The sequence below is a fragment of the Protopterus annectens genome, chromosome 11.part0, assembly GCF_019279795.1.
Source record: "Protopterus annectens isolate FY-2018-M chromosome 11.part0, PAN1.0, whole genome shotgun sequence".
Taxonomy (NCBI): Eukaryota; Metazoa; Chordata; order Ceratodontiformes; family Protopteridae; genus Protopterus; species Protopterus annectens.
In genome coordinates, this window is record NC_056745.1 from 295578730 (window position 1) to 295598724 (window position 19995).

At 36.2% G+C, this 19995-nt stretch overlaps 1 protein-coding gene across 9 annotated transcripts in view; it reads left to right on the top strand.

The window, feature by feature from the left end:
* Positions 1-19995, top strand: part of ABCC9 (ATP binding cassette subfamily C member 9) — a 1652866-nt gene that overhangs the window by 744113 nt on the left and 888758 nt on the right. For all 9 annotated transcript variants that reach the window (XM_044087794.1, XM_044087796.1, XM_044087793.1 and 6 more), the window contains exon 15: positions 6750-6861. In XM_044087794.1, coding sequence (XP_043943729.1) covers positions 6750-6861 — 112 coding nt within the window. The remainder of the gene's footprint in view (positions 1-6749; positions 6862-19995) is intronic.

A 19995-nucleotide genomic window follows, 5' to 3' on the forward strand; every position in this document is an offset into this window, starting at 1 on the left:
CATACAAATCAAATATTTAAAAACTAAACATTAGAAAAAGCAACACCTGTTTTAAATTCAATTGCTTTTTATACACAAACTGTATATTCAACCTTTATAAGTTCACCCCAACAAGTTCAAACCCCTTCTTAGCAAAGAAACAAAATAACAGAATAGATATAAAGTTACTATCAAAAAATGTATAAAAAATTCAATATTTTATGTCAGTAGTGTACTGCGGTGGTGGTGCTGCGGTAGTGTTGTCGCCTCACTTTAAGCCGTTGTCCTATTCGATTCTCACCTAGAGCGTCTTCTGTGTGGAGACATGAGTGAATGGGCGTACCTTCATTGAAGGTTGTGCGTCAGAGCCAGCAACTCGGCACGTAAAAAATCTACTGCCAATCATTAGCGGACCAGAGTTCCGCTGTGGCAACCCCTAACAGGGAAAAGCCGAAAGACACAACAAGTAGTTTAATGTAATTATTTTATACCAACAAAAACTATCTCCTGTTTGAAAATAAATGAAAAACCATTATAATCCAGCTGCCCTGATCTTTAGTATGCTATTAATACTAATCATTTTGTTCAAACCCAGAAGTTTGGCAGCATCCAGTTTTATTTGCCAGAATAACTCTTTATATTCCAGCCTAGCTTCCCACTGTCCCCCCCGGGTCTTGTTCAACTTGTTCAAATATAAATAATAAGTATTTACTGTTTTGACATTCTCTATGATGCCTAAGTAGTGCATTGGTATCCCTCTCATGAGAAACATCATACAAATGTTCGTAAACCCACTTCCTCATTGTCCTCTCAGTTTTTCCTACATAAAAGCTAAAACAAGCCTCACATGTAACCAAGTAAACCACCCCTCTACTGTTGCAGTTAAAATTACCTTTTGGTTTCAAGTGTATACCTCTAGCTTTCAAAAAAATATCTTCCCTGTCTGCCATAAATTTGCATTGGTTACAAAAACCACATTTGTAAGTTCCAACTTTTCTGGTATTATTAGATTGTTTCCCTGTATTAGTGTATTTTTCAAATATCTCCTTCAAGTTGATATCCCTTCTCCTAACAAATACTGGGGGCCTCAGAAATAATCTGATTGATTTCTGAATTTACTGTCAGGACACCCCAAAATTTTCTAATGATGTTTTCCACATCCAACAAATAGCGAAATTGGTCAACACATTATTGCAAAAATGTTGTCATGTTATGAAGCCTGATAAAGGGGGTGGGGTAATAATAATAAACACTATGGATTATGACACTTGTATGTTTGACATTTTGAGTGATGAGTTGAAATATAGTATTCTATCTAAAAATGAAATAACAATAGCTTATTCGAAAATTGATTTTTTTATTAGAGACCACTTCTTTCAGGGTAAGCACATTGAATGTGAAAGCGCTTACCATGTGTTTGTTTTATTAAACTTTTGAGGTTTAAAATATATTTTTCTGTGTTTATGTGCCTTAGGTTGGATTACTACTACTTTGTCATTGTTTTATTCCTGGTACTTTCCCCAGGGAATTTTCTTTTTTTTACATTATTTAAAAATGAAGACTTCAAAATTAAGTTAATTTTATTTGAAGTGAAAAAATCATTTATGTGTACAGCCAAGCAAGTTAATCAATCCATGCAGGAAAGGATACAAAGTAACTTCTTAAACAAGCCAATGTCTACAATGAAAACATTGCTTCTAATTGCTTCAGTATTGTCTCTGTTGAGAATGTCAGTGCTGCTGATAGCCTCGCCTCCCTCCATTTGTAATATATATGGTGAAAAAATATTCATTGTCCTGAAGACACAACAATTGCAGAATTTTGAGAACTCTATTCTTACAATAAAAAATTACAGTACCATATCTGAAAATGTAGTTCTACCAATGTCTAACAAAAAGGAACAAGACATATATATCTTGGCAAGTGCAGCAGGCAAATATTATGATATCAAAGCAAAAATGAATAATTATTTTGAGCAAAAGAAAAATAATTTGAAGCTGACATGCTGAAGAAAGTAATGAATGAGATAACTAATGCTTTACACATATACCAAACAAGGCTGAGAATAACTATGAAGTACACTCCCACTGATACTGACCACGTAAAATCAAAACAACGATAACAAAAAGCTGTTCCACTAAAAATAGGAAGAAAATGTGTCAGACAACCTGATCTTACATTAAAAGACATATTAAAATATGGCAGGGCTACAAAAATATCTGTGGAACAAATCAACAGAAGTGAGGATAAATATAAGCAAAGCATCCACATAGTGACTTATAAAGTCAGACAAGCAGACCTTTTAGAAAATATGACTGTAACAAGTACAAGAAGAAAACAAAGAGACATTAAATAAATTAATCTTTAGAAATTGCAGGGATAAAGTTCCCTACATGAAAATCTGTCTAGCATGAAGAAAACACTGTCATATGTGTGAGTAACAATCATTTTGCAAAATTGTGCAGATTAAACTCACAAAACTAAGTCATATCTAACACAAAATCTCTAAATATCAATCATAGGAGCAAAAGCCATCATATCAGTCAAATCCCAAGTAATTTAGAAACACAAGAATAAGTCACAAATGTTACTACTACAGATAAATATGTCTGAAATGAAAAGACAGAAAAGACAGAGAGGCAGCTTGGAGGAAATACAAAGAAAATCAGGTACGTTATTTAAAACTAAAGACACATACCTGATTTTCTTTGCATTTCCTCCATTCTGTCTCTCTCTTTCTCCTACCCCTAATGCAGCCAAAACTATTTGTTTTAATAAAAAACAAAAACAACCCCAAAAAACAAGCAATGAAGACGTTCTTTTCTCCGTTGCTTCCTTTTCAAAGCATTGATGTACTGGGTATGCGTGGGAATGCAATTCCCATATGCATGCACAGTACATCAAAACAAGGCAGCCGTTATACACAGACATTATTTAAGAAAAGTAAGCATTTTTTTTCTTAAATAATGTCATTGTACAATAGCAATAACCAACTCCGTGGTTGTGGTATATGGAAATTTACCCATGGTTGGCTTTATTTAATCAATCAGGCTTCACCCGTGTGATTAAACCACACCAACCGTGGGTAAATCTTCAATATACCATGCCATGTCATCATTTATTACTTAAATATATTATGTTATGTTGTGTCATACAATTTTTAAAACAGTTTGTTCTGTAATTAGTTCAGTTTGAGTTTAAAATGGAACTTAAAACTATTTCCCCTGTATTTGTACTATTTATGGATTTTGTTAAGTAGCTTTCATCCCTTTTTGAATAAAATCTGCAATTGTAATTGCAGATTTCTTTTCTTTACCAGTACTAAAACAAGTATGCTGCACAGAAAAAGACACAGTCCAAGGTGGAGGAGAGGGTACATAATGAAACTAGTGCACAATTCCAAAAGTGGTTATTACCTTGATTGCTTGCTAAAGTCCTGCTTGACTATAGGGTTCCAGTGCACTGTAACTTGTGAGTAGCTGACATTGCTCTGCCTGCATATTGATGTCTGTCTGCAATTCATAGGGTGTATGCTCCTAATTAGATTTACACTCTATAGGAACAGAAACCATCTAAACGGTGTCAAAGACTTCAGAACACACTGAACATTGTTTGCAAGAAATTGTTTCCCAGCACAAACTGCCAGTAATACTAGCTGACAGTTTTACTTAGGCATGTTTATTACTCCTTTCATAAAGCAGAGAGGCATTTTACTTCTGCCTCTCATTACCCAGCTATAAATGGGATAGCGGGAGGGTTTATCCAGGTCATGAGTCACACCTTGTTCTGGTTACATCAGTTACATTCTAAAATGAAGTACACACAGCTGTACATGCAGTACCAAAAGTGTTGTTTAGGAATACAAATCTGAGGTTAGGATTAGATCTTTTGAAGTTGCTTTTTTGGAGAACAGTGTACGATAAACAGTTTGAGCCCAAACATGAAAGGACAATGAAAAGGTTTTCCTGAGGGTTAGTACATGTTAACAGATTGCTACAGAACTCAGACATAGCAACCTGGTGATGTTGTATACCTCTGTGAAGTACACAAATGATGTTAGAGGTGATACCAGGAGTTGGAATGCAGTCCTTAAAACTGTGCCAATGCACATAAAGATATCTTAACCCATCAAAAACTCACCCAATGTCCCAAGATGTTTGGATAACTGCAGCTGTACTCTGAGGTGAATGGATGACCACAGATATACACTAGTTAAGACACATGATTCTATATGCAATTTCAGGCAGCTGATACATTCCAGCTGTGGAACAGCAGACCTGGATGTTCTGCTGGGCTGTCAATTTAACAATAACTATACCAGTACAGAAGTGTCCATCGTAGAATACTGTCCTGTGGAATATAATCAGAATATCTCATGCTTGCAGATATGGGTTTCTCAAATAGAATCTCAGTTATGCTGTCTTGTGTTCTTGAGGAAACCATCTCAGACAGGTTCTGAACTTCTGGTGAGGGGAGACAAAGCAGTATTTTGAATGGTATGACATCCAAGAAATGCTATACTCCTGGTTATATAGGTACACATTCTGCTGGGTGAGCTTGTCTTTTCAGTTTGTGTGGAGGCAAGTATGCATAAACCTAAATCTTTTCTGCATGTCTTATTTTTGTGACTTTCATGTGTCACGTTCATGATGTATTCAGTTACAGTGAAATACCTCAACAGAAAAGTTCACAAGCTGTTTTTATTACCTTAGCACATCATGAGAGTGATAAGTGTAAATGATTATCACTGGTTTAAGACCTATTTGCCATACTACAGGGAATGATTTAATATATACCAAACTCAGTCCTGTTATGCATGCAAAACATTAGCTACAAGCTACAAGCTATAAGTAAATGTGCTGTTTGCTAACCATGGCGATCGGTGTGTGCTATTTGCTAGCCATGGCAATCAGAGTGGTTGATTTCAAATGTGCTGTTTGCTAACCATGGTGATCAGTGTGGTTGATTTCAAGTTGTTGAATGCTTATTTCAAAGTCTGTCATGTATAGTTTTTAATTCATGCACAACACTTTGGTTGAAACTTGAGATTTGCAAAGCTGGCTTGGAGGAAAAGCAGAACTAAAGAATAATTACACAGTGTGTACAGTTATGTAAAAACAAATCCAACAGTAGCCATTCAGTTTCAGAACTACAAACTCTTAACTGCAGAGAGATAATGATAAGAAGTGTTGCATTTTCAGTTTTACTCATCCCCATTTCATTAATCAACAGCTGATTATGGAGATAAGAGGAAGGTAGGGTTAACTTTCAGGTGCATTATTCCCAGGACCAGTAATTATGTGGAAAAGGTGTGCTGTGTGTGGGGTTGAAAAGAAATATAATTGTATGGAATGGAGCAAAGGCAGGGTTGTGCCAGCCAAGATTGTTGTCATTTCTTTTGAAGTACCCCAATCCTAAAAGTGAAGACCAGTCTCAGAGAAAATCATTTTAAACAGAAGATATGCAGAATATGCAGCCCCCAAGGTAATCTACCTCACCTGAAAATGCTGTTCATATTCTCAGTCACATTGATATTGGTTGGATCTGCGGTGGTGGCGCTGCGGTAGCGTTGTCGCCTCACAGTAAGATGCTGTCCGGCTCGACTCTCAGCTAGAGCGTCTTCTGCGTGGAGACATGCATGAATGGGCGTACCTTCGTTGAAGGTTGTGCATCAGGGCTGGCAACTCAGCATGTAAAAATCAACTGCCAGTCATTAGCGGACCAGAGTTCCGCTGTGGCGACCCCTAACCAGGAAAAGCCGAAAGACACAACAACATTGTTATTGGTTGGAAAGGATGAATTACAAAGTGCCCATCATGTTGAATGTCTCTCTAGCAGCTCTTTAAGTTGCCTACAATATCAGTTACCATAGTAACTGGTAACAGTTTAGCACTACGAAAGGTGGATATTCTTTTGATAATGTCCCTTACTATCTTACTTACTGTCAGTGAGGTCAAAAAGAAGAAAAAAGGTGCAATAGCTTCAGATCTCAGACTATAATGCTAAGTCTGCAGTATTGTGCAGCCTGTTAGAACAATGTACATCCCCTTAGTCCTGGATTTAAATTCAGAATAATATAAAGAGTGAATGTAGTTTTAGTGCTGCACTGTTACCTACACCATTGTTTCATATTTCTGGATTAAGGTACATATTATCTGTCTAGTTACATGCAATGAAGGGATGAAGCTCTGACAATGACCCAAATGACCTGAGATCAGGTAGGGCTGAGATGCTGGAGGAGTGGGATTGACTGGCCACTGTTGGTTCACTCAGTTTGGGAGGTGGTCTGCCTTGCTGCATTGCTAGAATCTGCTTGAGAGAGGGAAAGACATGAGGCATGTATTTTGATCAGGAATGTGGACTTGGCATTGTCAAGTCAGTGTTGTAGAATGGACTTTGTACAAAATGCATGGAAATATGCTCCATTGCATAGGAAGGCATTGCAGACACCTGAGTCTGCAAATACATACATCAGCTGCTAGGAGAAGAGTTAAGGTTAAAATAAGAAAGTCCCTAATGGCTGCCTGGATGACAGACTCTTATAAATATCTCTCACCCCGTGGCAGAATGAAAGCACATGACTGATTATAGAAGGACTAATGGTTGTAAGGAAGGATGAAATAAAATTCTCATAGAAAAAAAAAATGTAACATCTAATGACACTATATTCAGTAATCTGTTATACAATCCTTCCCTATGATTTACAATAAAAATGTATTTTCTCTCTTCTTGTCATAATCTTAAATTGTACAACTTTTAATTTTTTCTAGTGTGCAAAAACTGAATGAGTTCTTCGTGAGTGATGAGATCAGAGAAGAGAGTTGGAGGAATGGTACAAGTTCATCTGTTTCTTTGGAGCCATGCAAGAAACACACAACAGCAGTAAGCTGAAATTTCCTGCAATTTATTTGTTGCAGTTAATGGAATATTAAATGTAATCAAACTTTGATACAGTCAAAATCATCCTATATGAAGGATCTGGAGCAAAGGATTTGCAGAGTCATTGCTTGAGAGTCTATACGGCAACTTATGGAAACAAATAACTTTGTGCTGTGGGAAGTATTTTAAAAGTGCAAAATGAGAGTTACTGTATCTCTGGAAAGTAACTGATATAACCATATTTTCCAACTTCTTGTATTGTCTGTTTTCAGCATTCTTTAGCCTCTTATATTTTCATTATTTCTATTATGGAGGGATTTGCTGTGCACATGTAGACAGAGCATCCACTGTTTTATTTTTTCAATTTCTTACAGAACAAGTCATAAGCATGCCAGAAATCAACCAAAATGGGCTGAAAGGAACACAGTCAGTGTTAGTTATAATTAAGACTATTACAGTTATTTGATAAGACTCAAGGCTGTGTTTTGGGATCTGCATAGGTTTAAAGGCAGCTTGCTCACTTTTCTGTAGGGGGGCGCATATTGCATGGCAGTACTGGGGAATTCCTACTTGAGAATCTATAGTAGACACATCAGAAACCTGCCCAAGCCATAAGCTTAACATGAGGAAATCAGTGCTTATAGAGGGCTTAGTTCACTCTAAGATGAAATAGTGTCTTCTGCATAAAGCTCACTGCATGCTGTCCTTGACGATGCAATGCTGATGGAATGCCAGTGGGAATGCAACACCATTTTTGTCTACTAGATGAAGCGGTCAGCACTATTGCAGGCTGTCATTTGACCCTATGGGGAAGAAAATGTCAGGGTAGCACAGATTTGGTAGCTAGTGAGGAGACCCAAGCCTTAACAAGGTGAGAGAAACCAACAACAGCAACAACAAAAAAACATCAAAACCATAATTCAATAAAGGAGTTTAAAAAATAGTGTTTTATCACTCAGTCAAAATTTTTATTTACAAGCATAAACCTAAGCTTGATACAAAAATAAAAAAAATAAATATGCTTAAACTGTAAAGCAAACATCACATTAGTCAAGTCAGATCAACCTGATGCAATTCAGTTATGAACGTTTTCCAGTTTATTAAAAAAACAAGCGTGGGTTCAAGTCATGACTATTTTGTACTGGCAGTGCTTCAGGGACCTTTTAAAACACCCAACTGTGGGTTCAAGCCATGACTGAGTTGTACCGGCAGTGCTTCAGGGACCTTTTAAAACACCCAAGTGTGGGTTCAAGCCATGACTGAGTTTTACCAGCAGTGCTTCAGGGACATTTTAAAACACCAAAGTATGGGTTCAAGCCATGACTGAGTTGCACTGGCAGTGCTTCGGGGACTTTTCAAAACACAGAGTGTGGGTTTAAGCCATGACTGAGTTGTACTGGCAGTGCTTCAGGGACCTTTTAAAACACCCAAGCGTGGGGTTCAAGCTATAACTGTCTTGTACCAACAGCACTTCAGGGACCTATTAAAACACCATAATGTGGGTACAAACCATAACTGAAAATCTAACAATTGCCACAAATATTGATCTTGTTAAGAATTATTTTTTTTCCTAGAATATTAAACCCTCAAGACTGGAATTATTAGCAGTCACTTGTTGATAGACTGTAAGGGTCAAGCTGACTTGCTGGGTACCACTGAGGGGCCTAAGTCATGAACGGCTATGTATAAGTACTGATACCTGGGTACTGACTTCAGTGTAACTGGCAACCCGAGCAGACTGGTCAGTAAAACTGCAATATGAGGATAACTATTAATTCCCATTAGTAGTTATGCTATTGCTTTCTGCATGTCCTGTAGGTACAAGAGGTCATAAGTCTTTGGCTCAAGAGAATAGGCATTACAATAATTCAGACTCAGTGTGACAAAAGCATGAGTTATGGTTCTCACCTCGCAAACACATAATTTGGGTAATGTATCTCAGATGATATAAAAAATATTTTTCAACAGCTATCACCTAGTCCTTGGGTGACAGTTTCTCCATGCCATCCTCTAAGGGCAGATTGTTAAGGATATGAGAACATTAGCACTTAATTATGTTCTGAGATGCAACACAAACTTGCCAGTGACTGACAGGAATCCTGTGAACACCTATGTAAGACTGAAGCAGGCTGGCTTGTCCATGATTCAGCCTCATAGTCAAGACTTCTCATCTCATAGATGTAGCCATACCTTTACCCTGCATCTTCCAGACCTAGTCCCTGAGGAACAATGTCATATCTTTAAACAGGTTACATGAATTGTCCTCCCTATTGATACAATGTCAGATATAAAAAAGCCAGCATCCATATCATATTCAAATTACAAAATACCTTCTGGTTTAACAGATATCTTGGATTGTATAACTTTGAAAGATACTAAATTCCAGTACTTACAACCAAATGAAACAAAATAAAAATAATAAAGCACACTTTGGTCCAGTGGATTCAGAATAACTTTAATAGAGTATAGTGAAGAAGATTGTGTAGCCTGTCAAAACTCTGGAAGAAACTGGTGGCTAAAATTTTCCTGGATAAGAATATTGCCCTCTTGAGGAAGACATCAGAAAAATGGACAACAAAGTCCTCATCTGTTCCAAATATGTCTTCTAGAAGGACAATTTGTTCCAATCATGCTTCAGCTTATTACAGTGTTATATCATTGTTATATCACAGATCTAGCAAACTAGTTAGATAGGGGAATATGCATATTGTGCAGTATGGTCCAGAGCAAAACATCATTATTATTTGCTGCCAAAGGAAACGTAGGATCACCTGCCATCCTTAAGGAGATAGTCTTGTATAATTACATCTTTCTTGTTAAATTACTAGCATTTGCGTCATCAACACTAGACAACCTAATGGAGAAATTGATAAAGAAGTGGCCCAATGGGTGGTCAAGCCAAAATACAGCTTTATGTGTTATTTTATTTATTTATGAAGACTGGGAAAACAGACCCAAGCTCATGCATGACTTGGCACATTAATACATGATGCATTTTGAAAAGATGCAGGCATCTAACATAAAACAGAGTGTCTCCTGCCACTAGTACTGACATTAAGGTTATGTTTTGCATGAATAAACACTGCTCATTCAAAGTTCTTTACCCACTGTGACAGAGGCTAATGTACTTTAATAAGCCAGATATGTGGAAAAGTGACATTGGCAGCAGATGTAAAGGAAGAGGCTAAAAGTATCTGCTAATGGTTTCCATTGTACAAAGTGACATTGAACTCATCTTGGAAGATCTGAAAGAAGGTGAGCTTATGACTGTAAGTTGACAAGCATTCTAAATTTGGAGAACAAAGGCTGAAAAAGCCCTAGTTCAGCATTCTAGCAAGTATTGTCACATTACCAAGGAGAATAGTCCACAGTTAATGTACATAAGCAATGTGTTTACAGGTTTAGGAGAGCACCATATTTCAAATTCTGAAACTTGAAAATTAGACAGCTGACATACCTTTCAACTTCTTAGCTCAAGAAATCAGGACAAAGCCAAACAATGCAGTGGGGGAGGGGGGGGGGGACAAAAGTAAAAAAATAGGAACAGGTTTTAAATTTGTGTCTTATAAACTTAAAAAGTTGCAATAATAACAGAATTTGTGTTAGCATTTAGTTTCTGAGGGATATGAAGTCTGAAACTAAAATCTTGTCTTTTGGCTTATCCTGGTTAGGGGTCGCTACAGTGGATCACCAGTCTGCAGACTGAATGGCAGTGATGTTTTTATGGTGTCGAGAATGGTTAAGGTGTTTACCTTGCAGACACAAGGTGCAGGGTTTGATTCTCACATGGGGTGATTGGCTAGACTTAAAATGGCCCACAAGGGCAATTAGCCTAGTATTAACCTATGTACACACACACACAAACACACACACACATATATATATATATATATATATATATATATATATATATACATAGACAAATCTCTCTCTCTCTCTCTCTATATATATATATATATATATACACACACACACACGCACACACACACACACACACATATATATATATATATATATAGAGAGAGAGAGAGAGAGAGATACATATATATATATATATATATATATATATATATATATATATATATATATGAGTTGGGAAAGAAAAAGTAGAACAATACTGAGAGAAAGAAATGAGGAAAGAAAGACTGATGATACTAGGTCTGGTAGAAAACACAAACAGTTGCATAACTAAAAAGTGGAAGGAAACAAAAGAAGATTAGATTTTGGAAATAAGACATCATGAAAACCTTCAGGAAGATAATGAAGAAGAGTGAAGTAGAAGGGGGAAGGAAAATGAAAGGAAAATAGAAGAGAATCGGTACATATTATATGGCTGGAGACCTTTACAGCCAATCAAAGCACCAGCTGTTTGAAACCCAGGAACTCAAAGCCATGGGCTTCATCAGCTGTTTCCCTGTCTACCCACCTGGTCAAGCAGCTACTTGAACTTCAGCTTAAATTCATGGACTCATCTGCTGCAGTGGTCACATGCCATGAAGGTTTCATCGTAGATCTGCTAAGTAGAGAAGAGAAACAGGGAGGGGAGCTTTAGGTTTAGGAAGGGAAGGGGGATTTTAGGTTTAGGGAGCAATTGGTAGTGGGCTGAGAGATAGGATTAGGGGGGCCATCTGGAGGTGGCCCTGAATTAGGATTACAAAGCAAAGGGGAGTTGGTTTAGAGTTAGAATTAGGGAGCAAGATAAAGTTGTTTTTTGAGTTGGGATCAGAGTTCTGGAAGGGATAGTTAGCCTAGTGACAGTACACAGGAACTGGGGTAGTAGGAGTTAGGACACTTGTCAGTATGAGTGAGTTGCAACAGGGAAGTGTGTTGCGAGCTAATGTTACACAAACAGTTGTAGTAGAACCATATGACTGATCTGACAACAAAGTAGAAGAAAATTACAAACAGTAGAAAATTGTAAGAAAAGAAAAGAAAAGTAAAATTGGGAAAGGTGGCCACCAAAAAGAGGATGCAAGGAGAGGATAGGCTTGTGGGGGTAGAGAGGATGTTGAGAAAAGTGGGAGAGAAAGAATTAAAGAAGAAACAGATGGCCTTTAAACAAAAATTAAAACAAAGGGAAAAGTGTGCATGAGGGATAAGCACAGCATTGAGAAGACCAGTAAGACAGTGCAGAAGAGTATTTGTTATACATTATATAATGGAAGTAAATGAATATAAAATTAGAAAATGAATATGGCACACACATATACATGTTTGCTTTGTGCTTCTTCTTAGTTTGCCAGTTTGTATAGATTTACTTCAATCCAATAAGAATTCTGAAACAAGCATTAAGACCACTTCACCCCTCCCCCATCACTCCACCCTAACATAGTTCTCTTGGCAGGCACCACCTTGCCAGTCCATATCTACAGTTCACTTCCCTTTCCTTCCTCCCTGCTCAGAAAATTAATTCTGCTTGCTCCTCACATTCTTGAATGTTTGACTGTGCATTCCTCAGTCACAGTCTGGGGTAATAACAGATTTAAACTATGATGTTCATCATATTGATCACTGCTGCAGTAGCATTAGCTAGATATAACAGACACCCAGCTTCCAAAGCTTCAGGACACCTTCTATGCTCCCAAACTCTCAGGCAGCACAAGCTGAGCTGATTAAAAGACAAGTTTGGGTGCAAACCCACCCAGAGCTTTACTGCCACCAAATACTATGCTCCTCTGGGGCTTTTGAGGCTTGATAGTTGACTTGTCCTATTCTTTTGCTGGACAAATAAGTTCCCTTTGGAAAAAAAAACTTTATTTTTTTTATTTGTGTTACAGCTTTATCACTTTATGCTTCAAGAAAGTTATTTTAAAGCTAGGAGTGTTGTGTTTTAATAGACTGTCTTAGGACTGTAACATAGTTTTAAACAGAGTGCTCACTTTTCCTGTCAGTTTAAAAGTGGTGTAAAGTAGCTGAAAACAATTTTTCTGTGGAAATTGTGTTTATTTTACTTTTGTGGGACTGCCATAGTGTTTTAAAATGTTTTTACTGTGTTTATTTCTGTCCAAAAATAACTTTTGTAGACTCACATTGTTTACCAGAATTTGCTGCTTGTCTTCCATGGGAAAGAGGCACCATTTGCAGCTTGACTGTGGAACAGACTACTGGTCCCACAGTCGGTCCTTCTTAAAGACACAAAAAGAAAAAAAAATTAAGCAAACAGCCTCTGTCACCAGAACAGGCCAGCAATTTGCCTCAGCCACAGGTGGATGACTCTGCTGTGGCCATTTGTTGTACTTCAGGCCACTCATCTTTTACTCTGGATCCTTCCAGAGTAGTAGCTGCAGCCACTATGGACAAGGTATTAGCCTTGTCCTCAGCATTTGTTGGGGTCCCCTCAGTGGGCAATGGAGAGCCACTCTTGTCAGCCCTGTAAGAGGGAACAGGGAAGTTTTCCCTGTTGTGTCAGAATGCTGACCCATCCCTAAAACTGCTGCAGGAATTAGTAACATGGTTGGCCCCATTTTTCCTGTCAAAAAGAATCAGAAAACCAAGTATGTATTTACTCTTCCTTAAATTTCTTTGGATAGGAGTAGTTTATTTGGTTTGTTTCAGGCTATCAATACTTTTTGTAAAGTAGTTTCTGGTAAAAGAAAGAGTGATACCTGTCCCTCAGAAAACTTTATGAGCTGTTACAGAAGGATTTTGAAGATCCTACATGCATTCCTTGTGTTGTCTGTGTTTTAGATGATGTATGTATTACTGCCTGCCATTTTGCTGATAGCCAGCTGTTTCTAAAAAGGCAAAATGTATAAAGTTTCTCTGTCTTTTAAATTTTCATACACTATTTCCAAACCCGATTCAACAGCTCTAGTTGATTCCACTGCTGCTATACACCTTTTTTCCCAACACCTTGATTGAATTATAACTTGTGGCATAGGCAAATTTACATTTATACAAAAGTAATCAACTTGTATTAAATTAACATTAAATAACTATTCTTTCTGATAAGGATTGGAAAAATATTGATAGGTACTGGAAAAAGTGTATACATTTGCAATTTTGAATTTCAGAGTTTTGAATTCTCAGGCTGATATGTTAAAGTTTGTTCTAACTGGGAAAGTAGGACTGTTTAATCTGCAATTTCTTCTTGTGAGGAAAAATCTGCTTTAATTGACTTATTTTTTCTATTGCAAAGGCCACTTCTCATTGTTTACAGTTTCTCTATGACTGTGTTGATACTTCTTCCAGGGCTATGGCCACTGATACTGTTTTGAAGAAGTTTGAATTGCTGCATTTTCAGAACCTCCCAGATAAAGTTAAAAACTAAGATTTTAAATTCATCTTCGGATAGAGATTTAATGTTTGGCCCCTCTGCTGCAGAGGTGATAAAAAGTGTGATGAAAGGAGTAAACTGATCTAGGTCAACTCTATAATATATTTTAGTCCTCCATTTCCAGATTTTCCAAGGGATTTTCTATCTCCTCATCCAAAAAGTCAAATAAATGTCTCAGTAAAATACAGGTAAACAGATGTTTAAGAAGAAATGGCAAGGAGGTTCCAAAAAGAAGTCTTGAACCTCTCAAAACCAAGGACAGTCCAACAAGTCTGAGTGTGACACCCTCTTACTCTGGCCCCTTTTTTTCATCCAGAAAGTCTGAATCTCTATTTTTCACATTGGCAATAGATAGTTTCTGACAGGTAGGTTATGAAAATTATTCATCAAAGTTTGAGATGACAGTGGGAGGAAATTCCTCCTTTCCAGAGGATCATTCCTCATCCTCCAGCTCAGACTCTTTTGTTATCATCAGTTTTTCATCATATGCTCATCTAAGAGTGATAGAACTAGTATATTTTTTACTAGATGGGAAAGGGTTTTTATTCAAGAATGTTCCTAGTGCCAAAGAAAGAAAATGCTTGGAAACCACTTCTGGATCTTTCTTTCCTAAACCTGTTTGCAATAGTGTCCAATGACACCACTTCACAACCTGTTACCTCTTCTATCTTTTTGAAATTTCCTGGTAACACTAGTCTTAAAAGATGCTTATCATCACATCTCTATTCATCCAGATGTCAGATTTGTTTAAGGTTTTGTGTGTCTGGATCACATTATCAGTTCTCTGTCTTATGCTTTGGACTATGCCCTGCACCAAGACTGCAGAGAAAGTGTCTAGATCCTTTTATAGCTCATTGCAGTCTACACAGTATCCACATTTTTTATATTTAGACAACTTTCTTATCTTTGCAGAATCTTTTTTAAAGTGTCAGTAATCTGTCTCTTCAGTGAGGGATATCTTACACAAGCTTCGTTCCAAAAGAGCATTCAGAAGTCTTTTTTGACTGCCTCACACACAATCGTGTTCCTGGGATATCAACTAGACACCTCAGTTCAAAGAGCTTTTCTTCCATAGGAGATAATAGATCTATATCTATTTCTATTTTTAGGGTTTTCAGACTTTGGCCACTGTGAAGGAATACCTTAGGATTTTGGGTTTCATGGCATTTATTATTCTCTTAGTAGCCCTGGCAAGCCACCACATGAATAAGAACACTGGTATCTGAAATCTCCATGGTGCCAGCACCAACACTCTTTATCTTTTCAAATCCCCCTGCTGGGATTTGTCAGAAGAGAACTCAGTTGGTTGCACTACCAGATATCATTAAATCCAGGTCTCTCCTCCACCCTCCCTGCTCCAAAGCAGTCGGTCACTACAGATATTTCCTTCTTTGCTTGGAGAGCAGTTTCAAGAGGGATAAAAGTTCAGGGGGTATGAGACACCAAGGACAGATGCAAACACATAAATGACAAGGAGATACTTGCCCTGATCATGGCACCCAACTCGCTCAGCCATCTTTGGCAATATCACAGCCATGTGATGCACCAGTAAGCAAGGGGGAATCAGGCTGTACCTCTTTTGCAGACTAGCAGTGTTAGCTTGGGATATAGCTTCACAGTGCAGCCTCACTCTACAAGCATCCTACATTCTGTCAGAGCAGAATTGTATGGCAAACAAGCTGAGCAGAACCAGGGCAGACCTCACAAATGGAAACTTGATCAGGAGGTCTTCCAAGATTTGATCCATCTATTGGGAGTTCCTCATGTAGACATCTGTGCCTCCTCTCTGAACAATCAACTGGCAAAAGTCTTTTCCAGAACTCCGTGCAAGAAGGCCTGAAAAACAGATGCATTTTCCTTTCTTTGGACAGGAATGTTTCTGTATGCTTTTCCACCCTTTACACTAATATCCAGGGTACTTCTGAAGATTCCAAAGGAAGCTTGGAGTAATTTCCAAAATAATGGAGAACTATGGTTGCCTGGGGCAGAGAGAAGTCACCACATAGACCTTGAGGGATTCCTTTGGAATCTTCAGAAGTACTCACTCAAGAACAGGGGTGTTTGATACACCCAAGCATAAATCAACTTCAGCTGACTGCCTGGATGATAGACACCTATTTACTGAGGATGTGCAGCAGGTACTAATGGAGGCAAGAAAGCCTGATACTAGAAATCATATATTAACAAATATAAAAGGTTTTATAATTTGTGCTGACAACATAACAAGCACCCATTCAGGGCTAGGTGTTCTCTGGTTCTACGATATTTGTCTGAGTTACTATCCTATGGTCTTTATTATTACTCTGTCAAGGTTCATTTATCAGCCATTTCAGCATGTCTGCCCCTGGATCCTCCTCTTTCAATGCAGTCTCATGTCAAAATGTTTTTGAAAGTAGTTTTGCTTAAGAGGCCACCAACAAAATGGTAGCCCTCTTTGGAATCTTAATTTTTTGTTATAGATGCTAACACTTGCTCCATTCAAACCAGCTAACCCAACTGACTTGAGGTTCTTAACATAGAAAACAGTTTTAGTTATTGCTCTGACCTCTCCAAGAACAGTGTCTGAGGTGCAAGCTCTTATGGTGAGTCAAACCTATCTCATTTTCTTTGAGAAGTAATCCTTTCTTATGCCTAAAATGATGTCCAAGTTTACTTTATGTCAAAGTATCCAGCTCTCCATTTTCTTTCCTGAACCTAAAAATGATGGAAAAAAGGATATTCCATACCTTGGATGTCTACAGACAACTCAAGTACTGTTTTGACAGAACTTAATCATTCAGATCTTTGGACCAGTTTGTTCATTTCTTATAAAGGTAAGAAGGGACAACCTGCATCAAAACAGACTATTTCCAAATTGTTATCTAAGACTATAACCTTTTGATATACTCACCATAACAACACTATTCCAAGCAGGGTCAAGGCCCACTCTATCAAGGCCTTGGCTTCATATGTGGCTTTTTGAAAGGGTTGAACTGTAGATGTATTCTAGAAGCTGCTACTTGGTCCTCTGTACATACTTTTATAAAGCATTATAATCTTGATTCCTTCTGTTGGTCCAGATCAAGCTTTTCTAGGAGCATTTTCCAAATATTTCTGGGCTCTTCTCCTTCTGTTTACTAAATGTAGTTAGCTATAATAATCTACCCATAAAGTCAAGGCTTCTGTAGCAGGATCAATATGAAGAACATAGTACAATTGTGTAAGTAAACTTACCATAACAGTAGATGTTTGAATGATCAGTGCTACAATAGCTGTGCCCTGTCTCCTTCCCTTTGCTTTAGTGTGCTTTTTACAACTGTCTGTGGACATTTATTTTTTGTTACTCCTAGATTTGTCTTTTCAGGGCTCAGCCTCCATCTCACTGCTGTCAGGAAAGTCCTGAAGGGCTTTGCACCCAGACTTGCCTTTTAGTCATCTCAGCTTGAATTGTCTGACAGTGTGAACATGTAAAAAGGTACTCTGAAGCTTTGGAAGTTGGCCCACTGTTATATCTTTGGCAGGATATAACCCAGAGAGCTAAAGCTACTGAAGCAGTGATCATTCAAAGATCTACTCCTATGGTAAGTTTACTCAAGTTTAGTTACACAACTGTACTTTCTACATTTCACATTTGTTTAGCTATATCTTTCTTACTGTAGTTGTGTGCTCACATTTGTCTCATTGATTTTGCCCTTTATGACACACTTGTTATATCTAATGTAAAGACAGATCTTATGAACAGCTATAAAAGATCTATGTGAATATTTCAAAGTAAATAATTTCCAATAAATTGAAGATGAAGTTTTGCCTATTGATTTAAATAATGATTTTTATTCACATTAGAAAACCCTTCATTATTGATTCTTGTAGAGTAATCCCACAATTACTTAAATTACTATTAATGTTAGATAAAAATTCTAATATTTTGGGAGAATTTTTTCAAGTGAATCTAAGGAACTTTTATTTTGTTATTAACAACGCTTTACAACTTTGCAAACTCAAGCAATTGTTTTGTCTTAAATTATATCTAGATAATAAATACTCTGTTGAATATATTGTGGTACCATTTAGGAACTGATGCCAAAATATTAAACTACTATCTTTAAAATCTAACATTTTAGTCACAGTATGCGTTGTTAAACAATCATTACTGAATGTTAGAGGAAATAAGAAAACAAGTTTTATTATCTTATAATTATTATTTAAATATCTCCTAAATGTTGATATAATCTAATTAATCAATGGGATAGAGAAAGTTATGTTTACTACTCATACAGTAATCTTTTATGATAAAATACAATTTATTAAATACAGTTTGCACATGTGGATTAACTATGAATTTATTATTACTTAGTAATATTTTCATGTATTGATCTCCATTTAGAATCATATGTAGTATTTAACTATTGAGCTATAATTTGAATACTAGCTGACTTTACATACAAATCAAAATTAAGAAAACGAACACTACCTTCTTCCTAGCTTTTCATATGCCATTCTAATGAAATCCTTGGCTTATTAAGGGGCCATAACATTTCAAGTAAACTAGAGTTTATTTTCTTAAAAAAATATTTTATTTGGGGATAAGATTAAAGAATGAATAATAAAATGAAATTTTAGGTAATATTATCATTTTTATAAACATAAGTATTTTCTATAGTAAGAATAGTTTAGTCCATCTTGAAATTAGTTGTGTAATTGTGTTAATTATATTTGTATAATTTAGTAATACTAGCTATTTACTACTTGAAGCTATAATAACTCCTAGATATTTAATACGATTATTACCATAGTTAAAACTACTGCACTTTTTTAAATCTGAATTTAAATTTTTGTTAATTAGCAATGTATTGGTTTTGTTATGATTAAATTTCAGTCTTAAAATCTCTTCAAAACATTCCAACATTCTAGCTATACGTTGTAAAGATGAATCAGTACTACCAATAGTTAGTAATATATCATCTGCAAATAACGGTATTTTGGAAGAGTAATTCTCATCTGTTGAAAAATGTTTATATTTTTATTTGATCTAATGTTATTTGCAAAAGGTTCTATACATAATGCAAATAACAATGGAGATAATGGTCACCCTTGCTTTGTACCCTTTAATATTATAAATGATTTAGACAAAAAATGTGTTTGATAAATGCAAACACGTTGTTATACAGCATAGTAATTAGATTAATCAACTCTACAGAAAAGTTATATTCTTCAAGAACGTTAAACAAATAATTCCAATTTACTGAATCAAAACCTTTGTCTAAATCTAAACTGATGATTGAAAGTTCTTTTTTTTGTATGCAAAATCTATTAAAGTATTAAGCCTAGTAATGTTGTCATAAACTTTCCTGTTTAATATAAATCCTGTTTGATAATTATTAATAATTCCGGCCAAAATAATATTTAATCTATTTACCAGTACTGACATAAACATTTTATAATCTATATTTAGAAGTGAAATAGGTTGATATGCAAAAATCTCCAAGATGGGGTACACCTGATATATATTTAATATCATTAAATGCTTTCAATAGAATTTTTAATATATTATCTGGTAATAATGTATAAAGTTATGGAATATTTCCATCCAAACCTAGGGCTTTATTAATTTTACGATTTTTAATTCGATCTTGAATTTCCTTAAGTGAAAAAGGTTTATCAATACTATTTCTTTGTTCTTTAATTAACTTATAATTTATAATGTTTTCTTTTAGAAAGCCTACAATAATATTACTGTTTATCAAAGTACTGTTATTATTATTTATTTGCTCATAATGACCCCTAAACATTGTAATATATCTGCTAAATCTGTAATTGTTTTATTTTGCTACCACATTTATATATTTCCTTAATATGATTCATATTATTCATTTTCTTCAATC